This window comes from Salvia hispanica, chromosome 1 (genome assembly GCF_029641045.1).
Source record: "Salvia hispanica isolate PSC_SH4W2 chromosome 1, Shi_PSC_v1, whole genome shotgun sequence".
NCBI lineage: Eukaryota > Viridiplantae > Streptophyta > Magnoliopsida > Lamiales > Lamiaceae > Salvia > Salvia hispanica.
In genome coordinates this window covers 1547328-1575233 of record NC_142692.1, presented here as the reverse complement: position 1 = coordinate 1575233, position 27906 = coordinate 1547328, and the positions used below count along the sequence as shown (strand labels likewise).

At 36.6% G+C, this 27906-nt stretch overlaps 3 protein-coding genes and 1 pseudogene across 6 annotated transcripts; 2 read left to right on the top strand and 2 right to left on the bottom strand.

The window, feature by feature from the left end:
• The first annotated feature begins 143 nt into the window (after positions 1 to 143).
• LOC148933047 (DEAD-box ATP-dependent RNA helicase 28-like) lies at positions 144 to 8937 on the top strand. 2 transcript variants are annotated; one of them, XM_089065627.1, is made up of 20 exons: positions 144 to 354; positions 499 to 803; positions 925 to 1113; positions 1207 to 1275; positions 1523 to 1629; positions 2656 to 2737; positions 3347 to 3520; positions 4730 to 4878; positions 4997 to 5092; positions 5309 to 5411; positions 5490 to 5552; positions 5648 to 5709; positions 5862 to 5958; positions 6718 to 6836; positions 6913 to 6955; positions 7341 to 7442; positions 7867 to 7965; positions 8045 to 8119; positions 8268 to 8530; positions 8655 to 8937. In XM_089065627.1, the coding sequence occupies exons 2-20, from the start codon at positions 510 to 512 to the stop codon at positions 8668 to 8670; spliced, it is 2202 nt and encodes a 733-aa protein (XP_088921753.1). In that variant the 5' UTR covers positions 144 to 354; positions 499 to 509; the 3' UTR covers positions 8671 to 8937. The 2 variants fall into 2 exon arrangements, with proteins under 2 accessions (XP_088921753.1, XP_088921751.1); XM_089065625.1 differs by having other exon boundaries at positions 491 to 803.
• Positions 8938 to 10318: 1381 nt separating this feature from the next.
• LOC125221495 (uncharacterized) lies at positions 10319 to 11439 on the top strand (annotated as a pseudogene).
• Positions 11440 to 13002: 1563 nt separating this feature from the next.
• On the bottom strand, positions 13003 to 18015 carry LOC125222106 (Transcription elongation factor (TFIIS) family protein). Its single transcript, XM_048124552.2, has 3 exons — positions 17838 to 18015; positions 17646 to 17693; positions 13003 to 16436 (listed from the first exon to the last, which is right to left on the bottom strand). Exon 3 carries the CDS (start codon positions 16369 to 16371, stop codon positions 13456 to 13458), a length of 2916 nt encoding a protein of 971 aa, XP_047980509.2. The 5' UTR covers positions 16372 to 16436; positions 17646 to 17693; positions 17838 to 18015; the 3' UTR covers positions 13003 to 13455.
• A 1179-nt stretch (positions 18016 to 19194) lies between these two features.
• On the bottom strand, positions 19195 to 24100 carry LOC125223702 (synaptotagmin-2-like). 3 transcript variants are annotated; one of them, XM_089062965.1, is made up of 12 exons: positions 23957 to 24100; positions 22755 to 22853; positions 22597 to 22647; positions 22366 to 22489; positions 21334 to 21452; positions 21076 to 21177; positions 20776 to 20850; positions 20592 to 20668; positions 20256 to 20502; positions 19806 to 20159; positions 19583 to 19714; positions 19195 to 19504 (listed from the first exon to the last, which is right to left on the bottom strand). In XM_089062965.1, exons 2-12 carry the CDS (start codon positions 22842 to 22844, stop codon positions 19373 to 19375), a joined length of 1503 nt encoding a protein of 500 aa, XP_088919091.1. In that variant the 5' UTR covers positions 22845 to 22853; positions 23957 to 24100; the 3' UTR covers positions 19195 to 19372. The 3 variants fall into 3 exon arrangements, with proteins under 3 accessions (XP_088919091.1, XP_047982922.2, XP_088919092.1); XM_048126965.2 differs by lacking the exon at positions 23957 to 24100 and adding an exon at positions 23671 to 23950; XM_089062966.1 differs by lacking the exon at positions 23957 to 24100 and having other exon boundaries at positions 22597 to 22663; positions 22755 to 22841.
• Positions 24101 to 27906: the final 3806 nt, after the last annotated feature.

Here is a 27906-nt window from a genome sequence, read left to right as displayed (position 1 = left end):
TCATTCCATTCCGACTGAAATTAACAAGGAATAATAATTCAACTTTTTTTTTACTATTATTAGAAGTGAAAAAACAATGTGAAGATGATATGAACATGTCAATATATAAAGACACGAATATAAGAATCTGACTTCAGATAATTCATCGCCGCTCTCCTTAGCGCGGGAGAGCGGAGGAAAATCGCACAATTTCAGAGCTCATACGCGGGAATGAACTTGGCGGCATGTCGAAGAGAAAGGAAGACTAGTGTCGGCGCGTGCCGGAGCTGAGAAGTGGCGCCACCGTGGCCGCTGAAAGAGCGGCCGCAGCCGGTGCGCCATTTTCGGGCGCGATCGTTTCACTCAATGAAAAAGGCAAGTTTTTCTGTGCAATTATGGAAAACACAAGGCCCATTCACCCACGGGCCTCTCGTGCTGCGTTTATATTAATCACTCATATGCCCTAACTAATTTTGGAATCGTAATTCCTAAAACCTTCTTCCAATTTCAGCGCTGCAGGCTCAATTCCAATGGAGAAATTCGTGTTCGATCCCCCCAGCGATGAGGAAATCGACCACTGCACCGACGGCGACTCTGAAGAGGAAATTGAAGTTTCCGACGACGAAGAAGTAGTACGGAGAGGCAATAAAACTCAATCGCCTTGGGATTTCTCCTCCTACACCGAATCGATCGCCGACGAGCACGCGCGACGGAGCACAACTTCGATAGACTACAAAATTAGCAAAGCTCTCGAGCGGCGCCCCATCGCCGCCGCAGAAGAAGCCGATTCCGAGGAGCGGTCAGATTCCGAAATCGAGATCCAGGTAGTGCTTTCGTTTAATTGATGTTGAGCTGGAAATATTACCGTGACCGTGACGCTTTTGTGCTGGTGGATGTGGTGGAATTGGGAACTGATTGAGTTTTGTGGATTGTTTTCTGGTGCAGGACGGTTATAGGTCTGAAGAGGAAGAGGGCGAAGACGCCCCGACGACAAGTGGATATGCTGAAAAGGCGTTCTTTTCATCCGAGGAGGGTGTAACCTTCGAAGCCAACTCGTTTATGGATTTTCAGCTCTCGAGGCCATTGCTACTGGCGTGTAAAGAATTGGGTTATGTAAAGCCTACTCCCATTCAGGTATTCGAAAAGCAATGCCTTCGAATTTGTTTACTTGGTTTTATGTCATAATCGGCCAATTCGTTAATGGATAATTTCTTCTCTGTCTGGTAGGCTGCTTGTATACCTTATGCTTTACTTAGGCGTGATATATGCGGGAGTGCTATTACTGGATCTGGGAAGGTATTTCTAGTTTGTATTGCACGATAGCTACAGTTTGAATTTCATTTGTTTTCTCCCTTAAATTCACTCACTTACTGAAAAGATGGAAAGCTGAACTCCTTATATCTTATTATTCGCTTCTCTTGCTTTAGGTTTGTAGTATCAATTTTTACATAAGAACAAATTTTGAAATGGAAGTGTGTAGGATGCAAAGAGGTCAGACGGTTGTCTGTAGAATTGATGACTATATTTTTTTAATCATATTCAGACAGCTGCTTTTGCTTTACCAACCCTGGAGAGGCTTTTGTCATGGCGAAAGAGTAGACCAGCTGTTAGGGCTCTAATTCTTACACCTACAAGGGAGTTGGCTATTCAGTAAGTTCTGCTTCATGCGGAGTTAGCTTTTGTTATCTCGGTCAAGGTTCTCATAAGTCATATCTTATTTAAGTTGGTGCTGATAATGATATTGATTGAAGTTGAACAAATGCATCTCTTTGCATTCAATTTAGCTCATTATCATTTTTGTCATTATTATGATAAATTAAGTTTGCAACCTATTAGCTCTCTGTGTTCTTCAATATATATGATCTTTATGCTGTTTTCTGTTTTATAAGACGTGACTGTAAACTGAGCAAGTAACTTCCATGTATCTTCCCCCACTTGCTTAAAAATTCTGATGATTATCAGATGTGGATTATTAAAAACCACTATATTAATTTTAGTGCTTTGCTTGAATTTGTGAACCCCTGTTCACTTATACATTAACTATTGAGCATCATCTCTCTGCTATTTTTTAATATGATGTAGAAGATGTTATTTGTACAGTTTAAACATCATATGATTGAACTTTAATATGTATCCAGTTTAAAATTTTCAGGTCATTATATAATTTTTTTAAAGAACTCAGTTTTATTGGTAAATCAACATTTGCATGTTTTAATTTCCAGCACAAATTGTATCTTACTGTATGTGTCTTGTTGGATATATGGTTATGGTGGCCGGTGGGACATAATTAGCTATGCTCTGCACTATGTGAGTATGTTTCATCCTATATCCACAGGCAAATATAATTCTTATGACATGTCAAGAACTTGAGTCTCAGCAAAGTGAAGTAGGCAAAGGGCTCGTGTGATTATCATGTTGGTTTCGTAAGGGTTATACTATTTTTTTCCTCTTCAGAGTTTAAATACAAAAACTAACATTTGCTTGAGTTCTATTGATTGTGTCGCTTGCTGAACTCATGTATTCGTAATCCTTGGTGCTGCCATGATTTTTGGGACTATCGCCAGCATTTATTCTTTAGATATTTAATATACGTTTGATTCTCTCTTTACTTCTTTTTGTCATAGCTTTCATTCATTGTAGTTTAAGTTTTTGACTTAGTATATGACTATTTTTCAGGATTGATAGTATGATTAAGACACTTGCTAAGCATGTACCGACCATCAGAAGTTGTGTGATTGTTGGTGGAGTTTCGATGAAGGTATGCTTGCTGCACTCTTTGTTTTCTCGTCAAAATGAAGAACTAAACCTGTTTCTACTCCAGGAGACATGAGATTTAACAGCGATGTGCAATTCTTATTGCATTTTTATGTGTATGACTCTTGTAGATTGCAGTGTCTGCAATATGTAGTGGATTATAACCCTCGTATACATTGGTTTATAATTACCACCATCTTCAGAATGAAAACCAGCCTATGTACAGTATTATGCAGTTAACCTCTACATAAATAATCGATGTTTCATTAGCTGCAGTTGGGGATAGTTAAACACTTACATAGTTAACGCCTGTGTGAGACAAAATATTTATCTTGCTACTGAGAAATATGGCAATTACTGGAAGAACCATACTTTACTTTTACCCATTGTGGTAGTATATGATGTTACTTTGTGTGCTTAAATTGAGGGTTATATGGCCTATCACTTGATATGTATGAGATTTTTGTCGTATGTGGTTGCCAGACTCTAAAATTTATAGTCTTTTAAATGTAATCTCTTTTAAACTAAAAGTTCTTTTGCTGCAGTTAGCGATATGCTTTATTTGTTTTTTCATTACTTATGTTTGTTTTAACAAAATAGTGAATGATATTAGGCGCAAGAAGCTGCTCTAAGAACTTTGCCAGATATAGTTGTTGCAACTCCAGGACGGATGATAGATCACTTGCGTAACTCTATGTCCGTACATCTGGATGAGCTCGCAGTTTTGATACTTGATGAAGCTGATCGGCTCCTTGAGCTTGGATTTAGTGCTGAAATTAATGAATTGGTACATTTCCCATACTTTTTCCTTTTTGAAATTGTAATACCATTGTTTTGTTCTTTGTAGGACTGTGTGGTTATGTGACACATTCGGGGGATGGTTTCTTGATCATTTTCATCATATGTTGCATGAAATTATTACAGGAAATTACTTCCTTTCTGGGATTTAGTTGTAAACACAAGTTGTTGGGTTGCTTTTACTTTCTGTCTTTGGTTCCTTCACTAGTTGTAATAATAAAGTTATTGTGTATACTGTATCCTTGTCTGAAATGGTTCGGCCTTCAGCCAACACAAATAAATAAAATTGTTTTGAATGTTTTAAAACATGATGGTTCTAAATACTAGCATAGCACCCTCTTGAATTCTTATGAATTCTTATCATTAACATGTCTGCTAATGCTGTTCCTTATCTAGAGTGTTTTGGGCTGAGTTTAAAAGCTCTCTCATAGCAGCTTTAAGTTGTTTTAAAGCTTATAAGTTCCTTCAAAGAACTAAAACTTCAACTGCTCCCAAAAGAATATGCTAGTAACATATGAGGTTTTCTGAAGAAAGTAAGGGTGTCTCCAACTTTTAATGAAAACAATATCTTATTTACCAGAAATCTTTTCATGTTAGTCCCTGCAATGCAGCTTTGCAGTTATCAACATCTTATACTCAATCATCCTAATGTTTCAACTATAATTTTGAAATAAGATCTAAAGTCGTATAAGCTTCAAAAACATTTTCTGGGTATAGTGGCTTATGAACTCCTCAGATATGTTGATCAAATGGCCTCCTAAGGACCTAATCTAGAGAAGTTGTTTAATGATTGCTTGTTTATAATCCTAACGTTTTGGAATTTTATGTTTGCTTTAGAATTGACCCTATCTACCTGGTGGTTATTATAGTGATTAGATGAAAAGAAACTGTGACATCGTTCTTCGGGTTAAAACCAGCCAAATCAATCCCCCCCCCCTCCAATAATTGTATGTAGTCTGTTAGTTTGTATTGCTGGGTTTTGTAAGTGGGACTGCACACAAAAATAGGGTTCTCGTGGAATATTTATTCACTTAAAAAGTTATTTTCATACATGTTTCTTTAAGCTGCTCGTTTTTGTTAAACATTGTTGTTTTCTTTTATAGGGCTGGCCAATTCAATAATTTACTATTAGAAGAATTTATAGTTCTGTTCTGAACTTATGATATAGACCACTTGATTACTTGTTACTGCCATTCAGGTAAAATTATGTTCTAAAAGTAGACAAACCATGTTATTCTCAGCAACCATGACTGAGAAAGTTGATGAGCTTGCCAATCTTTCCTTGAAAAAACCTGTACGCTTGTCAGCTGATCCAAGAGCAAAGCGACCAGCTGCATTAACTGAAGAGTGGGTCATTAGTAGTTCTACTTCAATATCTATGTTTCTTCCATTAAGACTTTTGCAGGCTGATTAAGAAATCTTACCCCTTTATAAGTAATCTAACAAAGTTGTATCTCCTACTCAGGGTAATTCGCATACGCCGAATGCGTGAAGGAAATCAGGAAGCAGTTCTTCTTTCCATATGCTCCAAGAGCTTTACATCTAGAGTGATTGTCTTCAGGTTTTCATCTCAAATCCCAATTTCTTGTAGGCAATAATCATGTTTTTAGTTTGCCCTTGTTGAGTTTTTATCTACTATAGTGTCTCCAATGAAATGCCACTCAATAATGAAGGATTAATTGGCTCTTATTTAAGCGGGCTAGTTGAAATATAGAATGTAACTGCAATCAGTGCATTTTAAAATGAAACCTATAAAAATTTAATATCCTGATTTCAGTGGTACCAAGAAAGCAGCTCATAGATTAAAGATTCTATTTGGGTTGGCTGGCTTTAAAGCAGCTGAGCTTCACGGGGACCTCACCCAAGCCCAACGTATGGACGTAAGTATCTCTGATAAACATTGAAAATTGCTGTGTTTGTACTCATATGTTGATGCATTTACTGATATTTATTTGTAGGCATTGGACCTTTTCAGGAAACAACAAGTGGACTTTCTAATTGCAACAGATGTTGCTGCTCGTGTAAGTATAGATTGTAACCATTTAGCTGTGTTAAAACTACTCCAGAAATTAAAAGCTTTTATCATTGAGACTCATTTTTCATTACTTGTTTGCAGGGTCTTGATATCGTTGGTGTTCGTACAGTCATTAATTTTGCATGTCCACATCACATTACGAGGTAACTATTGCTTTCTTGTGGTTGGTTTGAAGATTTATTATATACTCGGTTTGTTATTTAGTTATGTAGCTCTTGGCTCATTACTGAGTTCTGTAGCTTTCAATTTACAATTGATTTTCCAAGTATAGGTTTCTTATTTTGCTCATCTGCAGTTACGTCCATCGAGTGGGTCGCACTGCCAGGGCTGGTAAAGAAGGACATGCTGTTACCTTTGTTACTGATGAGGATCGGTCTCTCCTAAATGCTATAGTAAGGACATACAAACTGGGATTTTTGTCTCATTTTACTTGTTCTTGGCTGTTCAATTTGAGAACCTTTGAAATTTTTGTTTCCAGTCTGAATTGTGATTTTTGTGTTACAGCTTTTAAACATGTATCTGTATCTGGTAATTAGGGCTCCAAGACATTATTTATCAAATTATCTTAACCTTGCGATCACATAGTAGACATAACAATTTGTTTTTTATAGTTGTACTGTATATATTCTGTGAGCCTAAATTGGAAGAAATATGAAAGAAGATTACTCATTTGTGGTCCATCTGAAATGGATAATCTTCTTATATCAAATGGTCTTCTTTTGTCAATTTAGGATTGTGGAGTCTCTAAGTTTGTTAGCATAAAGTTTGCCTTTAATTGTTATTGTAGAATCATTGCCCCATTTCACTTTATCCGAATATATAATTTCATTGCCACCTAAAGCAATTTCCACTATTCCTCTATGCCCTTTTTGTTTTGATGTGTTTGCATTAGTAAGTAGTTTACAAAACATCATATTGGTTCTCTATCTGATCATTCTACTTTACATTCTGCAACTGTTTCTCCATCTGTTGTGTTATCATATTTTGTATTTGTACCTTACATTTCCAGTCCCCTACTATATGCATTATGTTGTTATTGCACATTTAAAACCAATGCTACTTTTTTCCAAATTGTTGTTGGATCATTTTAACTATGCTGAGATTCTATCTCCTTGAAAACATAAAAGTAACATCTCTAATCATTATGGTAGGTTAAAAGAGTTGGTTCTAGGATGAGGAAAAGAACCGTTGCTGAAAAGTCAATAAAAAAGTGGTCTGAAATAATTGAGCAAATGGAAGATCAAGTATCATCAGTTCTTCGAGAAGAACGGTAATTAATCGATCTTGCTGCCTTACCCTACAAATGGAACATGGTATTCACCAAGATCTGTCCTTGATTTTTGCAGGGAGGAGATGGCACTAAGGAAAGCTGAAATGGAGGTTACAAAGGTTATTGTTTTATGGCTTTTGTTTGGTTTACAAAAGTTGTTAGCTACTTAATCCATCTATGCTATTAAATTCAAATGTAAATTCCACCCTATTCTGTGAGAAATATTCTAGAGAATATTTAATATTAAAAAGAATTCAAATTGTTCACTTTTCAGCATGAGGAAAAAGGTAAAAGCAATGAAATTGGGTAGTGCATTTATTTTCCATTCCAGCATTATAGTGAGATTTTGTGATTGCTTAGACATGCTGATGAGCCAGTCAAACATGATAATACAATGTTAGCTAGCTTATATTGTTGAACCGTATTGAACATAAAAACAAACAGTATATGTTTTAAATACATATCTATTCCAAAATTGAAAGGCATTTTCCTTTTGAGTTGTAGGCAGAAAATATGATCGCTCACAGAGATGAAATTTATTCACGCCCTAAAAGAACGTGGTTTGTTACTGAAAGGGAAAAGAAACTTGCTGCTAAAGCATTGAAGGTATATTTCCGCTATTTGTGATTTATTCCCGAAGTTTATGTCTGATTAAATCTAGCTGGTTTATGGGCTGTTACTATCTAGTATCTACTTGCCTTCTTTCATTTTTAACATTTTAACGACTCAAAATGGGTCTTATAATATTGGTTCCTTTGACTGAGAAAACCGTGAAGCTCTGTATTAGTTGTTCTGTCACTGTGTAAAACTTAATTTCCAGTCGCTTGCTTTGTCGGGTCACTCTCTTTTCCATGTTTTTAATGCAGTCATTACAACCTAATAGATGACATGATGGGTCAGTAATAATCTTATGATTGAAATGCACTACCATCCATGGGTGTCTGTACAGTGTCGATAATGCCTTTTTACAATTTATGTTGGCTATACAACTAGCTAACTACTTAAGTGGCATCGTTAAATGATTTTATAGGAAGCTTCGGATAAGGGAAAAGCTTCTGGACGTAGAACAATTAGTGCAGAACAAGCAGAGGAGCTGAAGATGAAGGAAAAGAGAAAGCGAGAGCACGAGGTTTGTGACATACCACCATGTTTATAGTCTGATCCTATTGTCTGAGGAAATATTCATCTCATGCAAATGTTTCTGGCAGAAAAACCTGCCAAGGAAGAAGAGAAGGAAATTGGAAGCGGCTAGAGAGATGTTAGAGGATGAGGCTGATGTCAAGGTGAGTTTTAAACTTTCCTTTGTTTTTATTATTTTTGGATAAGATTGAAATTTTGTGAAGTGGATTAGTATCTAATTTACACTTCACAGCCTTTATTTTGTTACACTCCATATTAACAACAAAATCAAATCTGAAATGAACCAACCAGGGTGGAGAGAAAAACGGTAAAGAGAAAAATGGAATTTCACTTGTTGATGTTGCATATAGAAGAGCAAAAGCAGCCAAGGCTGCAAGCAAGGCTGTTCAGGCCGGCAAGATTGTGAAAAAACACGTTAAAAATCCCAAGAATCGTACACAATCACGAACAGACGAGATGCAAGAACTTTTCCAGGATGACATGAGTGAGAAAAAGCAAAACAGAGCCCTCAAAGGTGGTTTGAAGAAGAAGTCCTCATTCAAGAGCAAGTCACGGTAACATTTTGACCTCTTGTCTACTTATTCAATTGCATTTGAGATTTGTTCTCTTGTTCATGTTCCACGAATTCAGCATTTTGCGTAGACCTGAAACATGACTCGGATTCTTGCTACTTTGCAGGTACAAGCGGAGGTAGGTTATGTAAGCGTTCAGAGTCGTAAGATATCGGAATCTTGCTCCATCTATCTGGCGTTTTAATACTGGAGGGACAACGTCTAATTGGTGTTGCTGCTGAAGGTGTTCTTTTTATATCAAATGAAAATTTTGACCCTTATTTAGTGACGATTCTATTCTTAGAATTTTCTAGTCTAATTATATTTTGACCATTGTATTTCGTGAATTTTTGGCTGTTAAAATATTAATCTTGCAATTATTATACAGTATCTTTGGGTGAGCAGTAAAATATTGTTAAGTATCACTACATGATACTTTCCAAGTAGTTATTAGATTTTCAAATCAAAGGTTCAAAAGATCATTTAGCTGAGAGGATGAATTAATAATAAATTAGTTATAACTAACTTTTAAAAAGTATCTCAAAACTTTAAATTCATAACTATTTCAATTTAAATAATTTTTTCACGTTTAAAAGTCAATTTTATAAGGATTATATTGAGATTCCAGTTACATATGTTCTAATGTTAAATTAAAAAAAAACTTGAGTTTTTATAATATAACTATCATAATATATCTAACATAATGCGTGCACAATGTCCATGACATACTCAAGATATCATGTTGATATTCTTAATACTCCCTCCGTTCACGAATAAGAGTTCCATTTTTTCATTTTCGTCCGTTCGTGAATAAGAGTCCCGATTCACTTTTATCATAAATGATAATAGGGTTCCACATTCCACTCACATTTTATTTAAAACTAATATTATATATAAGTGAAAAATATATTCCACTAACTTTTTTCCACTCATTTTTCAACATTTCTTAAAAGTAATTAGTGTTAAGAGCCTCATAACCTTTGGTGCATTTATTCCTTATTGAGAGCTTATTGTGTATCAGTATTGTTTAGGTATTTAGCTTCTTTATATAATGAGAACCTCTCAATCATCTTTATTTTATTGAATCAAACGAGTGCCATCTCCTTGCTGATCGTCACTCTATTTACAAGAAATAATTATGTAATCATGTGGGACGTCATAATTAGTTGTCCCCTTGAATTTTATAGTTGAGCAATGAATAAGGGTGCGTGATTTATTGACAAAATCAAGTCGCTCTTAATTAGTACTCTCTCCGTCCCACAAAAGATATCGCACTCATGGGACGGCACAAGATTTTAGAAGGGTTTGTTTTGTGTGTTAAATGGAGAGAGAAAATATAATTTTATATTCAAAGAGAACTTTTTCTAAAATGGGAAATGTAACATCTTTTATGGGACAAACTAAAAAGGAAAGTATGACATCTTTTATAGGATAAACTAAAAAGTAAAGTATGACATCTTTTATGGGACGAAGACCGTATTTAATTAAGAAACAGGTCATAATTGTACTTTGAACTCAATTGAGCATTTATTTCCCCAAAATATATTTCCATATATGAACCCCCAAATTAATCATGCATTGACGCGGACATATCTTCGTTTTATATTCCTAATATTCATCACTTGCCTTATTTAATGTATCCAAATCAAAAATTACCTTTTGGGATCGATCCCTTTCCCCTATATATATAATACCCGTCCATCAAGACGCACACACTCATATCATATCGCCCTTCTCCTCCCTGTTGTGTTCCTCCACAGTTTTCCATATTTTCCATCGCAATCGTTTAACATGGAAGGGAGTGTTGGTGTGCACGCAGCCGGTCCTCCGAGGACGAAGGAAATCGAGGGGGACAAAAGCAGCCTCGCGTATCAGCGAACGGAATGGGAGGCCTCGAGGAAGAGCATCAACGGACTCCTGAACAAAGTGAACGCGGCCAACATCAAGAACGTCATCCCGGAGCTCTTCTCGGAGAATCTGATACGAGGCCGGGGGCTCTTCTGCCGAGCATGCATCAAGTCTCAGATGGCGTCTCCACGCTTCACTCATGTATTCGCCGCTCTGGCTTCTGTGGTCAACACAGAGTTCCCTGAAATAGGACGTCTCCTCGTTGGGAGGATCGTCCTAGTGCTGAAGAGGGCCTACAAACGCAGCGACAAGCCACAGCTCGTTGCGGCCCTCAAGTTCATAGCTCACCTGGTGAAGCAGCAGGTGGTTGATGAGCTCATTGCCCTTGAGCTGCTCACCTTGCTGCTGGAGAATCCCACCCGTGATAGTGCTGAGGTTGCTGTTGCCTTTGTTACCGAATGTGGATCTTTCCTCGTGCTGCAGGACCATCACCGTGTTGCAGCCAGCGCACAACCTACTCCCGCTACTATGCACTTGTTGCCCAGAGGTTGTGTCTCATCAACAAACTCCATCAGGACAACTTCCACAAATGTTTTGCCCTACACTATTCTACTGTCCACCGTCTCGACACCATCAAACTATCCAACCTCGCTAAGTTCTATGCACATTTGATTGCCACCGATGCCTTGCCCTGGCGTGTTTTGGCCCTCATATCCCTCACCGAGCAAGACACCACCTCTTCTTCTCGTATATTCATCAAAGTTCTCTTCCTTGAACTGTCCGAACAACTCGGTCTTCCCTTGCTTGATCAACGTCTCTTGCAACACTCCATTTTCCCCAAGGACGGCCATCCCAAAAACACAAGGTTTGCTGTTAACTTCTTCACTTCCATTGGCCTTGGTGGCCTCACACAACACCTGCGGGACTATCTCAATCTCACCAACAAGCCCAAGTCCTTATCCCGTGTTTCTGGTACCGAATCCGGCCATCCCAACAAGAGGATCAGAAGAAATTAGTGTAGTATTCATTTATTTTTACTCATGGCTCCTCGATCTGTTAAATGAGAGGGATTGACAATTATAAACACTGTTGTTTTTTTTGTAAATCACTTTTGCAATAAAAGTTAAATTCTCATATCCTTCTCTGTTTACTATCCTCAAGACTTACATACTCCATTGTATATTTTTATTTTCAAACCCTCGCCTGGTAACTATTCAGTGCACTTCAATCACTAATATGTAAACATATTCACCACTTTATGTGGATATGAAAATCTATTAGATTTTCAAACTACTTCTATTAGATTCATAAAATCTCCAGCTCATTAGCATTCCAGATATGTAAAAAATATCTAACTACATCCATAAGATCTGAACACAAAAATTTTACCAAGTTCTCTGCATTGTATTTGTACTACTAATAATTTAACAAGCTAAAAGAAGTGCATTACACAGGAAAAGCCCCAATTTGTAGTAGATATTGCATACCTATAAGATGCGAGATTGGAAGTGGAGGAGGAACGAAAAGGAAGCCCAATTATACATTAAAATCCGTGCCATCTCAAATATTTCTATTTTTTAAATATAGAGAGAGTATTTTATTTTATAAATAAAAAAAAAACTTAATTTAAACATTTGAAAAAGAATACAATTAAGTTAAGTTGAGATGGAGGGAGTAGTGTTCTAAGAGCATCCACGGTGGTTTGAAGATCGTCGGCCCGATCCGCCATTTTCGTCCTCGTCCGCGATCGTCCGGACGAGTGGGACGGCCGAAAGTTCGATCGCCCATCTTTCGGCACAATCAATAAACCCAATATCAGACCAAATCTGACGATGCACCACCGCTAAAGCATTGGTAGCAACTTCATCCAATTTGTGAATACCTAAAGTCACACCATAACTATAGAACGTTTCCTAGAAATCCGATCCTACCGTAATGCACTCTAGCGCTTCACGACAAGCTCAAAAACAAAGCTCATGAATAGTCATACCCATTGAGTCATATCCAAAACCGGGGTCGCACGACAGAGATATCGTGGCTGGTAGAGGTAGTGGATAGCAACTGATAAGCGGCGAGTTGTTAGATGGATCGCGATGGAGATAGGGGTGCGAGTGGCATCGGGAATCCATGGTGCGAGGCGACAGACAGGCTCGGTGGATATATTCTACTAACTCATTCCACTCACATTTCATTTAAAACTAATATATACAAGTGAAACTTATATTACACAAACTTTTTTCCACCATTTTTTCTTAATATTTCTTAAAACCCGTGCCACCAAGAAATGAGGCTCTTAATGGCGGACGACGGGAATACATTATATTGACAATGAAATTCAATACCTTAAATTTCGTAGTTATTCTTATCTTTTTAATATTAAAAACTGGAAAGAAAAAATACACGTGCCAATTTATAGATCAATTTCTAAACTCTTATGTTCTTAAATTAATTACAGTTAGCAATTGATCACACGTCCTGTTACTATATTTTTATTATAAGGACAAATCTAAAATTCTAAAAGTGTCTTTTTTGTTTTATCCAAAAGCAAGAATCTTGTTGGTATGCAGAATGTTATTGCAACAAATTGGATCCTATTAGAAGAAGAGAAGAAGGTGAAGATAAACATGTGAATAAATAAAGCCAGGTAAAAACAATTATTTACAACTCCAGAATCTGTTACATGTGACACGAATATGAGAACCAGCATACTAATATTATATGTAAGAGTTTGTACTAAGTTCCATTGGAATGTAAAGATCAGTACTACTATTGCTATATGACAAGTTCCATAAAACGTAAAAGGCTACCAAAACAAAAAAATTAAACCCAAAATTAAAAATAAAATAAAATAAAAATAAAAACTTTAAACCTAGCTCCTGTATTTCTCTCCTCTAGGAAAACATCAAGAGAATTAAATTACACCTGCAATTTTCCATCATTATTTGGTTTCTTGGAGCCATTTCCCAGCTACGTCAATACGGGCTCTCTCTTTTTCTCGAATAAAACTAATGTCATGAAATCACTAACCTGCTCTCCTTTCCCCTAATCCCAATCCAAAGAAACGGCTACACGAATCAGCTTTATTTCCAAGGTGGTGTACAATGCCCGAAAGGAAAATGTTCCCATCCGTTTTCTGGTTCTTTTCGCTTCCCACTGTATACAGAGTTGGGCCTCGACTGCTCCTCCACCGACCTCACTTGAGCTGAATTCAAGAAGAGTCCAAATCCTGCAGGGTCTTTACTCCCACTCTCCAATAGCATACCAGAATTGAGATCGACACTGCTTCTCGATGGCCCAACCCCGTTTGAAGGGTTTGAGGTGTTCAAGTTCACCAGGAAGGGTGGTTGAGAGAAAGCAGGTGGCAAAGCTGAAGCAGAGCCCACCACCTGTGGGAAAACAGGCTGTCCTCTGGAATCCATCATGTAAGGAATGGGCGCTCCAGATCCGTACATCGTTGAGGGAAAAGGCAAAGGAGGCCCAGGTGCAAAACTATTGAAACTATACCCTGGTGAATTGGAATATGTAGGTGCAGATCCAATGCCTAAAAGGTTACCTGTTGTTCTCCCCAGGTTAACCTCAAACGGAAGCTGCTCTTGGGACGGCCCATTTGCTAGATTTGGAATATGAGAAACAAAATCTTTCCTGTTGACTTCAACTCTCTTGCCCATTATGGATATTACAGAATCATCTGACTTGTTACCTCCGGAGACATTGAAAGTCTGAGATGCCGGACTTAAATAGGTAATAACAGAAGAATCATTGAGGTGAGTCGGCTGATCATTCAAATTAATATCCCTTGCAGTCTGTTTTGAAGAAATTAAGGAATGAGACTGAGTATGGTGTCCGCGTTCTTGGGGAAAGAACTGCCCTGTCCGCCAATCTAATAGCGGACCTCCATCTTCACTTGAATGGTTCAGATCCAGTGCAAGATGTTCAGATTTTCTCGAGCTTGTTTCAGCAGAAGATTCACCAGAAACAACTGTAGAATACAACTGGAGATGTTTATCTGCTGCCCAGTCTCCTGTTTTGGGGTCGACGCTTTCAGCTACATTAAGATCAAAGTCAAGAAATCCCTGCCGTTGCTTTGAGCTGCTACTGCTCCCCCCAGTTGAGAGATCCTTGTCACTTTCCCGCATCCGGCGAGGTGATGCTGGGCGAAATGCACTTGTTACAGCCGAGCCTTTCCAGCCAAGATTCCCCTCAAATTGCAATGGAGCACCGGGCTGGCCAGGAGCTGCTGCAGCTCTTGAAGCAGAAACAAAAGAGACAGGTGCAAAACATTGATTCTCAGGACGCTCCGGATCTTCTGGACAAACTTCTTCATTCAGGTCAAATCCACCTAGGCCTTTCTCTTCGTGGGCTTCTTCTTGAGCCACCTCTGCAACTTGAGAGGTTGCCATATCTTGTGTACCATTTGTCTGCTCAGCATCTTGGTGACCGGAGCTGGTTGCAGATTCGTCCTGCATCGGTGACGATGCATCCGATAAATTAGGCTCATCTACTACCTCCTTAGGTGAGCCCTCACTGCAATGTGGTTGTTTTTGGCTCACAGAGTCGGGGCTCTTCGGCTGCCTTATATTACCTTCTGGTAATTTCTCTGATGAACCACAACTCCGTTCTTTGTCATCTACAACTTCCCTCTCCACCTCCATGGCTACCTGCATTGCATATTCCAGAGGATCTAGAATTCCATGGTCTATATCAACATCGGACTTCTTACCAGCTCGTTCAGGTCCCCTATCCATTAACTTTCTGCCAAAAGCATAACTATTTGCTAAATCATTTTCAGTAACATGAAGGCCACTTGTGTTAATCTTTCCTTTACCTTCCGTCCCTGAAATGAATTTCTCTAAATCATTAGGACTTCCCCAACTCTTCTCACTGTTCGAGGACCTTGGCAACAGAAGAGGGTTACTGTTAACTCCTGCTTTAGAAATTGGTGAAGCTTTATGTTGATTTAAACCATCTTCTCCGTACTTGACATCTTTTGCATCAGAGTCTATCTCCTTTGAGTCAGTACATGAGAAGCCTTCATCAAACGAGTTCTTTTGTGGACTCTCGGTTATGGTTTTCTTTTCCTGGACAACGACAGAACTTGAAATAAACGATCCGCCTTTTGATGTTTCAAGCAATCCCATTTTATCAGACAAACTTTCAGTAGCACCTTCCCCAGGAACAGCTGCAACACATGGCTCAGATGTAGTTTTATCTGGATGACATGGAGGCTCCGTTGAAGATGCTTGTAAGGGCGATGAGACAACTTGGTGAAATGATGCATCATTTCCAATTGGGAGATTTAAACTTGTGTCCATATTGTTTGCACTTTCAACCTTTTGATGATTAAGAGCATCATTGGAACTTGTGGAGAGGACTGGATCATCTGATTCGGGGGTCTTTGTATTAATAGGATTTTCTTGGCAGATAGATGCATCTGTCGGGAGAGATTCTGAATGTTCGATGCCCCTCTCTATATCGCCACTTTTTTGAGGCTCATCTACAGTTGAAGGTCCTGTTTTATCCACATCAGGTAAAGATGTGGTGCTATTCATCTTTGTTTTCCAGCTTTCAAACAGTGCACGAGCTTTATCCTGAACCCTGGAACTACTGTGCATAAGGAGATTCTTAACAGTTTCCCAGACTCCAGAAGCAAGCAGTTTTTCATGGTCCACGTCCAGTTTTTCAAGTGCCCGCAGCAAATGGGCAAGTGATTCTTCCACAAAGCTGCCACTGGTGTCGTCATCGAGCTTCTGGGCATCCTTCAACCACTTTGAGATGAAGTTGAGGCCATCTAACTGAAGAAAAAGGTCAACACACTCCTTGTTCTCAGTAGCAACTATAGCACTTGCAACTGCAGACCACTGCCTTGTCGAATCAGCTGCATTCTTCACCACACAATTTCTTTCTTTCTCCATGACAGCCATAAGTTCCCTGACCCGAGAAGGAGCTGTAAGCCCATTGTTCATCTCAGTCAAGGTGAAGAAGTCGTCTAGTGTCATAATCTCTTCGGCGGAACAGCCACAATAGACTACTGTAATCTCATGAGGCCTCCTGGTTCTGAACCCTGCAAAAATTGTTCCACCATTTGGTCAAATCATGTAATATAACCTCTTAGATAAAGCCATCGGATTGCAAGTTCCATTCCATCAATAATTATACTAAAAGTTAATCAATTCAGTTACTAAATACAGCGTCAGGTTTTCATTGCCATATATGGCCACAAATTTATTAGGCAGTTCAGAATAATAAACACAGTAGATATCACAGAAGATACCTTGATTTTGAAGTAAAATGAATTCACATCTATAAATGGCTTCCAAAGAAACTGTTTCATACTCTTTGACTCATTGTTTCTAAGAACGTCAGGTACAATATCTAAAAGACTAGCACAACTGACATGCAAATATACCTACCACAAGCAATGCCTCCTCATTCTCCAAACTCAAGATAATTGGACAAGATGAGAAGAACCCAACTTTGTTGACAGTATTCAACAATTCTACCACATTTATAATTTATCAAGAGGCAGTGAAGGCTACATCTATATGCACCAATATAGAAGCTCATACTATTCTACACCAAGATGCAAAGTCCCCCCCTCCAATTCCGTCTTATGTCCATGTCTATACAGCATAATCAAAAGAGAAAACTAGGATTATCCCCAGAGATAGCTAGAAGTCATCAAGTAATGTCATAAAAAATTGTATCCATCAACCATATCATCTGAACTTCCGTGTCAACACTCATCATCTTCCAAGAAGTAGCAGCATGCCAGATTAAAGAAAGAATACTTAGACAAGGAATCTATCAGCATTTGCAGTTAAAATGTCAAAGAAAGACGCGATATATGCAAGGTAATATATTTACTATGTCGTTAATTGGGTAAAGTTTACACTTCAAAAATTTCCATTTTGATCCAAAATAATAAATCCAAGTATCCAACTCGATTCAGAAAGAGCTAAACAGCACTATTTGAATCCTCAAGAGAGGAAAAAAGAAGGCACGATCAAAATCAATAACGCAAGGAGTAAATTTTCTACGGCCCACCAAATAGGAAATTGAATTCAGCTAGTCCGAAAAGTACAATTCACCATGAAATAAAATTGAAAAAAAAAATCACAATCACAATATTATCAAATCTAGGGCTTCCGTATATAAATCAAAATTCAACTACAAGAGACTGAAAATTGAAGAAACGCAAACACACACACACACACAGACCAACAAAACCAATACAAGCCCAACCAAACCCTAGATTACAATTCCCCTTTACCTTGGCATCAGCAATCAGCGTCTCCGAAACACAGAGCTTCGCACAGACCTGCAATTATCAGCACACAAAACCTAGCGATTAGATTAAAAAACCACGCCAATTAATGCAGCGGAAAATCAAATATTAGAAAGGCTTAAACACAGATTAAAAGTCTTCGCCCAAATAAATTAGGGCAAAAAACAGAGTTCATACCCCTTTCTCAAGAACTCGGAAACAAAAATCACGATTTGGAAAGCTCCTCAACTCCAAGCAAGAGATCAATTCCACCCCCAAAATATTTTCGTCGGAATATGAAAATAAAAAAGAAAAATCAGTAAATTTGAGGTATAAAAGAAATAGTAATGGAATGAATTTGGGTGTAATTCTCAATTGTCTTTGGCCAGTTTTAGGCTTTAGCTCACAAGTGGGTGTTCAACACGTGCGCCGCTTGTGACTTTTTTAATTTTATTTAAATAATTAAAATCTGACCTTAATGTTTTAGTCTTCTAAATTACTTATTTTAATATTTATTGAGCGACGTTTGTAATTTGTGTTTTTTATTTTATTTTTTTGAGATACATGTATAATTTTATTATGGGATATTGACAAATAATATCACGAATTTTACCTTGGGTTTGTTTTTTCCCACGAATGAAAAAATTCATGTTATTTTAATAGATTGAAGTACAATTTTTGAGGGTGTGCTTCAAGAAAAACTATCTTCAAATATTGAAAAACTTGAAACTTTCGAAATTGTTGTCGAGAAATTACGAAAAAAAAATCGGTATCATAGTATTATTTGTGGGAAAAATTTTCATTCGTGGGAAAAAACAAACACGTGGTAAAATTCGTGATATTATTTATCAATTTTAAAGTTCGTGGGAAAAACCAAACTTTTTGAAAGTGTCGTGATATTAGATGTCAATATTCCTTTTGTTTTTTGAGATTCTAATTACTGCTTAAATATTAATGCATATTATGATTCGATATCTTCAATGCTTTGGTTAATAATATTAGTTCAAAATGTTGAAGCATATTCTGAATATTCCATAACCAAATGGCCAGAAAGTTGGGATAATTAAGTCTGAAATTATGATGATTCCGAAATTGAATATTCACGAATGGAATAATTTAGTAACAGTCATATTTTATCACCTTTAACAATAAAAAGGAGTGAAAATAATTTATTACTGAGTCATGGTTTAATTCTAGACTTCACATAAAGAAAAAAAAAGAATGTGTTGACATATATGGAAAAAATAAATTAAAAAACTTCAGTAAGGTTAACATTATTTTTATTTAAATAAATATTCTCTCTGTTCCATTTCAATAAACTTCAAGATCTGATCAAAAAAACAAAAATTTTAATAAAACAAGAGGCTATACACTGATCATTACAATTTACTAATTAGATTAAGACCTCATTTCTTAAAATTATTAAATGAAAATTCTTACTTTTGGTGATGAGAATAACTATATAAACTTCTATATAATGAAAATATAACATAAATTGGTTGCTTTCTTCAGTTTAAGAGTCAGTACAAAACTAGTTCATTCAATTTCTATGCTATTCCAGCAAAGTACATTTTTTTTATTATCAATCACAGTAAACTGATCATTACAGAAATGTTGTGGGATGAGTTCAGAGTGTTCTAAATTTCAATATTACAATTTTCACAAAACAATATCCATTGCTAAGAGAGCAATGTCCAGAGCTCAGAAACTGAAAAGAAGAAAAAAAAAATGTTCTAACCAGCAGTTCTCCACTGCATCTCAATCTGCAGGCGACCATTCTTGGAGTCGATAAGGTGGTACCTCTCGTTGATCCGCTTGTTGCTCACAACGTCGGATAGATATATATCGACGTAGCCCAGTGTTTCCTTCATTCAAGAAAACGATCAAGGTTAGCTGGACTCTCTGAGTCAGAGACGTGTATTGATGAAATGAAACAGACGTACCTTGGGATGTAGCAGACCCATCCTCTTCGAAGTACTAATGACCTCGACATGAACCCTGTCATTGGTCGGGGGCTCATCAAGCGTGAACTGGAACTCCTCTGCCCATCTTGGATCTCTATTTTTCTTCACAACCTGCATCAATCGGACCGATGGAATGAATCACTGATTGAAAAATAAGTTCATTTTGGCGAAGGAAGTGTGAGATGTTGAAGTTTTGGATCACCTTAGTTTTTTTTTCCTCCCCGCGGAACAGCAAACGTACGGATGGATTTGTGTGGTTCTTCCCTTCCAAATCTTGAGCTTCGTGGACTATGATGACCAGCATACCTCCACCATCAGGAGTTCCTTCCGGAGCCTTCTGCACTGCATCATCTGCGTCCTCGACATTTGTTGGCATCTGGTCATCCTTGAAAGGTTTGTAATTGACATCAATTACCATCTGCCCTCGCGACTTTTCATTCTGAGCATCGTTTGGATTCAGATTTTTTAGAAGATCGAGTGTCAGGGTTTTTGGCTCCTCTGGGGTCAGATTTTTTAGTTCGATTATGTTCAGCCCCATTTTGTCATGTGTGCCGACCTGCGAACATATTCTAAAAGATAAGGACAGAATCCTCAATCATATTGTTGTGCAGCCAAACCAACAAGGCCAGAATGCAGTGAGATCAACTAGTACCTGTTCCCAGTCGAAAACTTCTAGCTCTAAAACTTGTGTTTCGGGGTCCTTTATCACAAATGTGAATTCCTCATTCCATTCCGGATTCAGGTTTTTGTGTTTTACAGTTGTTTTCTTAGATGGAAGCTTGTCGTCTCTGAGGCGTAGCTTGACATAAGGATCAGATGCACCTAAGAGATCTTTCTTCTTTAGTTTCATCGCTTTGACAACTTTCACATTAAGAATTCCAACTGGTTTCTTCATTGCTCTGTCCAATGTGAAATCAGAGTGTGATCAGAAATTGTTGACTTCCTTCAGTTGGATATAGAAGATGTTAAAAAAAGCATCTAAACTTACTTTGAGGGGTCCATTATCTGAACTTCAAGTCTTTTCGGCCACAAATACATATTTGCAACCTGATCTTTGATAAGTTCCTGAATAAGAATAAATTCTAGAGCATCAAAAACTAACGAACCGAAGAAAATCACCGAGCCAAAAAAAACCTCATAAGCAGCTCTTCATGTTCATTAAAAACAAATACCTGCACGAGCCTGTAGACTCCAGGTATGGACATAGCATCGGCACCTAGCAGCTTCACTCCAAAATCGACATGAGGCTACAAGAGAGGGAAATTAAAAAAAGAAAAAGGTTGAGAATGTTATAGCCTATATTCATGATTTCCAGCCAAAAGCACATAGTTATCTCTAGCAATTTTTTTTAGTTTGTATATGAGTTTAATAAAAAGCATATGCATCTGTTCCAACTTTTTTCAAAAAATCTACTCAAGTTCTATAAAACAACAGTTAAACAACATAAGATGAACGAAGTGACCAATACTCACCTTCTCCATTAAAGAAACGTGTATGTTAGCAAAACAAGGAAAGGTTGGAACCAATGGCTTCAATGTGATGCGTGGGCAAGCAAATACTTGCAAGTCAACCACCTACTCCAAAAAACGAAGCATAATAATCAGACATGAAAATTGTTTAGAGAAATAGATATATCTACAAGAAGCTGAAAATAAAAAAAAACATGTATAGAAAAAGGAGAGACTATTCTTGATGTACCAGTTTGTGACACAACCATCTAGAAAAGGTACCTGGACGGTAGCTCTCAGACCAAATGCTTTTGCAGCAACTAGGATATTGGGGTTAGCTGCCCACTTCAAGCCTAATTCCATAATCAATTCTTTTTCCTCAGTGTTGTAGACTTTCATTCCTGGCATCATATGGTAATTACACATTAAAAAGCAAGAAATGATTTACAGGATGGAGAAAGATGACAAAGGAAGAGCAATCACTACGAAACCAAATACATATATTTATATTCTCATAAACCAATCAATTTAATTGGTATGTGATGAGTTGCCTACATGTTAGATCAAGTATTGACAAAGGGAAGATGAAAGGATGAGAACATAGAGGGCATGATAAAAAAAAGGATTTATTTTTTTCAAAACTGACTATTTCCAGGTGCTGCTAATCTTCTCTAGTTTTGCACCTCATGGGAGGGGGGAATGGCAAGGGCAAAAAAACTGGTCATTGCCATCCTAGTTAGAGGATCAAGAAAATGACATATTGTAAGAACAGCTATAACTTCAATATAAGCCTTGCTCTGATATCTTCTATCAGCTACATCTGTTCTATTCGTCAATCCTTTTAAATACAAATTACCAGTGAAAATAAAAATTCCCTGGACCTTTTACATCTAGGAAAATCATGCTTATGTAATATATGAATATGCAGATTGTTCAGAAAGAACTCGACTTATAAGTTATGCAAGGCTTTAATCATAGGTCATAATAGTTTTCATCCCAAAAAGAAGATGCTAATGTTTATGATTAATTTCCTGTACCTTCTACATCTAGGAATATTATACTCATGTAAGAGATGACTATGTAGATTGTCCAGAAAGACCACAACTTTATGTAAGACTGTAATCATAATAGTTTAATCCCAAAAAGAAGCAGCTAGTGGCAAATATTCCTTTATCTAAACATGAAAAGAGCAATTAGTTTGCTTTCGTATTGTATATATCTAACTTAGCCAAATTTTCCAAGCATATTTGTAAAACAAACATTAATCTTTAAAATTAGATGAAGACGCAAGTAAAATAAAGATAATAGCAAAACCTTGGAATGTAGGTGGTAGGCAGCCCAAAGTAAGTGTCTCAAAGTCAACTGAATCGATTTTGTACTTGGGAATTTGCTCGGCTATGATAGGTCCTGCTATTGACTTTACCATCTTGCAGATTGCCTGAAGGGCTTACAATGTCAATATTCAGAAGCAAAAATTAAAAGCTAAAGCACTTTACAAACTATCAGTTGAGCTGCCTAAATTCCATGAATTTTTAAGAAACATACCTTGTCCAAACTAGGCCACATATATTCAATGAATTTGTTCAACCAATCCATCTGCAGAGAGATACAACTTCAAACGTTGAATGATGAGTAGGTAGAAGTTATTTATGAGTTTATTCAAGTAATAAGATCTTTGCCAGACCCAAGAAATTGGAACTCACCCGCTCATAATCTGGATTTTTAATCCAGAAAGGTATCTCTGGAAGAAGCTGTTCAAGGCTTTTAGAATCTTTCTCAAGTAATGGACGCATTTCAGGATCCTGCCAATTGTGCATTTGGAAAACATGTAAATGAACTTTTTTGTATCCCTCGTTGTGTAAGATATGAATTCCACCAAATGTTGAGTTCTATGCACCACAAAATCAGCTAAATTCTTATTTTATCCTTCTAAAATATAAGCAATGAATATAAACAAAATTGAAGTCCCTTCAATGCAGAAGCTTAAAGCCGAACTATCCAATGTGAATCTAAAAGCTCGACACAATTCTTTAGTTTTCCTTCAAATTACAAGGTGTTTACCAGTTAAGTCCTTTTCAATTCTTACATAGTTCACCAAGTCTCTTTTTGTGTACAAGAATGAGATTCCATTTAAGAGTATACAATGAATGACATAACAAAGAAGTCAGACTATAGCCAAATAAGACAGATATACAGCAAACTTAAGCAAAGCAGCAGCTCCAAATCTGAAGTCAACAGGGTTACATTACGCATCTTCGGCTTGTGATTCCTCCATCTAAGTATGGTAGTAACTTTTAATTATCTTTTAAAACAGCATAAATGCTCTTTGCTTAACTCAATGTAATTTGCATGGCCATAGCTTTGTGCAAAACCTTATGAGGCGAGATCGAGATTAGCATACAAATATCCTACAAAGGGGATTTTTTTTCACTAAATAATTAACCAAAGCAGCTAATACCGAATTCCATTGGTTCCTAATGAAGCAAAAAAAACAAAAAAACTAAAAGTGAGCTCAACAAACAAAGAATCAGAATGCAAAAGGCAACACAATTCCTCACAAAACAAAATGCTGCCACAAACATACACATAATCATGTTCAAAAATACAGAGACAACAGACCTTGACGTCAGTTGGTTGTCTATAGATAAACAGAAAGTATCCAATCACAACCCCAATGCCGATTCCAATCCCGAACCCAAAAACCCCCAAAATCGTGCTTACGATACCCATAATCCAATCTCTTCCAAAACCGGCAAATTCACCCCAACAATTGATCAATCAAGCGACAGCACAGATCAATCGAGGAATCAAGCTCAACAAAAAAGGCGTTGAAGAACGACACACAGCAGAATGGCCCCCCGCCCCCACAGAAAATGACAAAATTGAAACAGGAAGCTGAATCGACCTCCTACATCACTGATCACGGATCCAAACAAGGATAAAAGATGTTGGAAAAGGTGTGGGGAATGGAATCCACAATCCCGTAGCAAGATGATACGATTGTGAGGCGAGAAATGAGAGAAATGAGAAATATCTGTGCATTGAATTCAACGACGCTGTTTTGGATCCACTTGTAACGGCTTTTGCATGTCGGCAGACAACGGTAACGGCCCCCACCCCATCCATGCCTTTGGCCAATAATGTCACACTTCCATTATTTTTGGAGAAATGAAATATTATTATTTTATATTTTGAGAGGGATATAGTCAAATATATCATTATCACATCACATCACAAAATATCATCCAATACATTTTTATCCCTCAATTTTCAAAAATTAAATTATACTCCCTCCGTCCCAGATAATTCGACCCAATATTTCATTTCGAGTCGTCCCACTTCACTTTTACCATTTTTGGTAGTGGACCCTCATATTCTACTAACTCATTCCTACTCACATTTTATTATAAAACTAATACTTTAAAAGTAGGACCTACATCCTATCAACTTTTTCAATTCACTTTCCATTAGATTTTTTAAAACTCGTGCCGGATCAAAGTGTCCTTAATTATCTGGGACGGAGGGAGTACTAGTTTATAATTTTCACAATTATTTCAAATTATGCAATGAATGATATAACAACTGATTTTCAACCAAGTTATCTTCCTAACATAGCAATAATATCGTTTATGGATGATGTTGAGTACAAACACATCTCATATTGGGAGTTTGGGAGAAGTTGGAAGGTGTATATAATTTCTGTCTAATCCTACAATCAGTTTGATGCCTTTTGAGAATGACCCAATAACAAATCCGTGCGGGCTTGATCCAAGACGGACAGTATCAAACGTCTGTTGCAGTCGACAATCCGAACAAGTGGTATCAGAGATAATTACAAAAATTACAGACTTCACCATCTAGAGTTTAGTTTTCAGAAATTGTGGGACTTATTATTATTTGACCTCTACGATGATTTATTTGATTATTGTCGGATAATAAATTGTTGTTAATTTAATAAAATATATGGAATTATAATATACAAGCCATTTTTTAAAATTAAAATCAAAGCTATTGATAATTGTAGTAAAATACACAAAGCATCTGAAAAACTAACAAAACTAGAGTTATGCCATGTTACGACATGACTCGATCATTTTTAATTTTTTAAGTAATATGTAATGCCATTTATTTGAAGGAGATATATGTAATGTCATTTAGCCAAAAAAAAAAAGGATTGCAATAGGATGACATAAATTGAACAATCAATGGGTGTCTTCTATAGTCTATATACTGTCCAGTTTATATTTCTGCTGAAACTATAACATAGTCATAGGCTCATAGCTATAATAATGGGCCTCATGAATCAATATTCGTTAAACAATAAAGTTCCCATAGGCCTCATAGATCAATTTAATTGCCTAGCCTACGTTGTATTTTATTTGAAATATATACTCCATTATCTTTGAGATTGATTGTATATATAGCACAAATAACAATTATAATAATAATAGTATGATAGTATTTATTATTAGTATTATTATTTTATTGCATAATTATAATAGTGGTGACATTAATAATTTTTTATTGATGTTATTAGAAGTCCAAGACATTTATATTTTATGATCTAATTTAGGAACTGCCCTAGAAATCATGTCACGTCATTTTTCCATTGTTGGAAAATTCTGAATTTAATTTGATTACTTTGCTACAAATGAGAAAATAATGCTCCCTCCTCCGTCCCAGAAAGATTGTATTATTTCCTTTTTCACACTCGCTTTGCAAAAATAATATAGTTAAAGTAGAGAGAGAGTAAAGTAAAAGAGAATAATATAGAGAATAGTCTTACCTACATTATTCTTTCTCTTATTTTACTCTATTTCAACTTTACCTATTTATTATAATTTTTGCAAAACGAGTACAAAAAATGAACTGAGACAATCTTTCTGGGACGGGGGGAGTAAATTTTATTGAAACAATTTATAAGTCGTGTTGGAAAACCAAAAATCAGCCAAATGTTTGGAATATCTTTGCAAGTAAATCATTTTCATCATGTATTTGTCTCGCGACTAAATTTTCAACTAATAAAATAAATTAATGTGTTATTCTTGCAGGATTATTTCTCGAAATTAAATAATACTACTATGTATTATGTTTAGTTCAAAAGACTGATTCTCAGAATTTAATATTAAATAATAATCATATTATAATTAGTTATAGCCACACCCTTTAACTAAAATAATATTAAGTTCTTAATTGATTATTATATGATAAATAGCTTTGGCAAATAAACGACATCCAAGTAGTAGTTTTGATATTTGTATATGATTCGAGACCAGACCTTTTCAAACACAATAAAAATATGGCTATGTATTATTGTGGCATTGTATCACATGAAGTGCTAGTAGTGGCTGTAAATTTATCCCACCACCCTCTTCTATAGGGAAAATTAATGTTCATTATTTTCAAGTCATTGTCTAAAATAAAATATTAATGGACCAACAAGTCTATACAAAGATGGTAGACCTTTTCGGTTTTCCCAAATCCAAAATTTCTACTTGCATGCATGCAATGATGCAACGTTGATTTTTTCCCCCTTATTTTGACTAGATGAATATATATTTACACGAAATATTAACGTAATATAGTTTAGTTTAAGGGTGAACTACATGAATAATACCTGATTATTAACTTTCACATATTAAATAAAATTCGAATTTACTAATTATTAACTACAATTAGAATGTAGACTCGCATGATTTTGAATAAATATCATACAACCTCTAAATATTATATTTCCATTCCTGTTACATTGATTTATCCAACCAATCTTTGAAATTTTATTCCTTCATTTGACTTTCTAACTGATACACCCAAAGTTACGTAGCATGGGAAATAAAAATCAATTTACATTTATTAAAATATTCTTATGCTACTTTCCTGCCTAACCCCAAATCCCCTCCACGTGAGGGAAATCACTCTCATTTACCACGTGTACGGCCTCGATCTCATCGCACGTCGCTTTCCCCATCATTTCGAGGAGCCCTAGGAAGAAGATCAACGGCCCTCCTCGTGACAACGGCGATTGCCACAATCCAACGGCTGCGCTGCCTTCGGCGGCTGCCGCCCTAGTAAAATTAATTAATCCCCCGAAATTCATAAATCTTGCTTCAGCCGACCTTCTGCTGCTGCTGTCGGTTAATTACCGAATTTGGAATTAAAAATATTTTCATCTATTAATTAATTATTGCCACTGCTGAATTAATTAATACTCCATCCGTCCAGCTTTAGCAGTCCCATTGACTTTTCTGCACTCGTTTTATAAAAATGATAATAAATAGTTAAAGTGGAGAAATAATAAAGTAAAAAAGAGAATAATGTAGATAAAACTCTTCTCTATATTACTCTCTTTTTTACTTTATTATTTTTCCACTTTAACTATTTATTATCATTTTTACAAAACGAGTGCAGAAAAGTCAACGGGACTGCTAAAGCGGGACGGATGGAGTACTTCTCTCCGTCCGCGAATAGGAGTCGCGTTTTTCCATTTTAGTCCGTCCGTGAATAGAAGTCTCGGTTCACTTTTACCATAAATGGTAATAGAGTCCCACCTTCCACTAATTTATTCCACTCACATTTCATTTAAAACTAATATATATAAGTGAGACCCTTTTTTCCACTAACTTTTTCCATCCACTTTTCTTAACATTTCTTAAACTCGTGTCGCCCATAAATGAGACTTCTAATAGCGGACGGAGGGAGTAATTAATACTCCCTCCGTCCGCCATTAGGAGTCCCAATCCTGGCGGCACGGATTTTAAGAAATGTTATGAAAAGTGGTGGAAAAAGGTTAGTGGAATATGAGTCTCACTTGTATATATTAGTTTTAAATGAAATGTGAGTTGAATGAGTTAGGTG

What these genes read in the sequence shown, in the direction of transcription:
- LOC125223702 (XM_048126965.2), bottom strand. Translation starts at nt 23,781, where the DNA reads ATGGGTATCGTAAGCACGATTTTGGGGGTTTTTGGGTTCGGGATTGGA. An exon ending in GACAACCAACTGACGTCAAG is followed by an intron (nt 22,854 to 23,670) that starts GTCTGTTGTCTC and finishes CACAATTGGCAG; the next exon opens with GATCCTGAAATGCGTCCATT. An exon ending in GGGAGGAAAAAAAAACTAAG is followed by an intron (nt 19,715 to 19,805) that starts GTGATCCAAAAC and finishes CGATTGATGCAG; the next exon opens with GTTGTGAAGAAAAATAGAGA.
- LOC125222106 (XM_048124552.2), bottom strand. Translation starts at nt 16,371, where the DNA reads ATGACACTAGACGACTTCTTCACCTTGACTGAGATGAACAATGGGCTT.
- LOC148933047 (XM_089065627.1), top strand. Translation starts at nt 510, where the DNA reads ATGGAGAAATTCGTGTTCGATCCCCCCAGCGATGAGGAAATCGACCAC. An exon ending in CTATTACTGGATCTGGGAAG is followed by an intron (nt 1,276 to 1,522) that starts GTATTTCTAGTT and finishes AATCATATTCAG; the next exon opens with ACAGCTGCTTTTGCTTTACC. An exon ending in GGTCTCTCCTAAATGCTATA is followed by an intron (nt 5,959 to 6,717) that starts GTAAGGACATAC and finishes TCATTATGGTAG; the next exon opens with GTTAAAAGAGTTGGTTCTAG.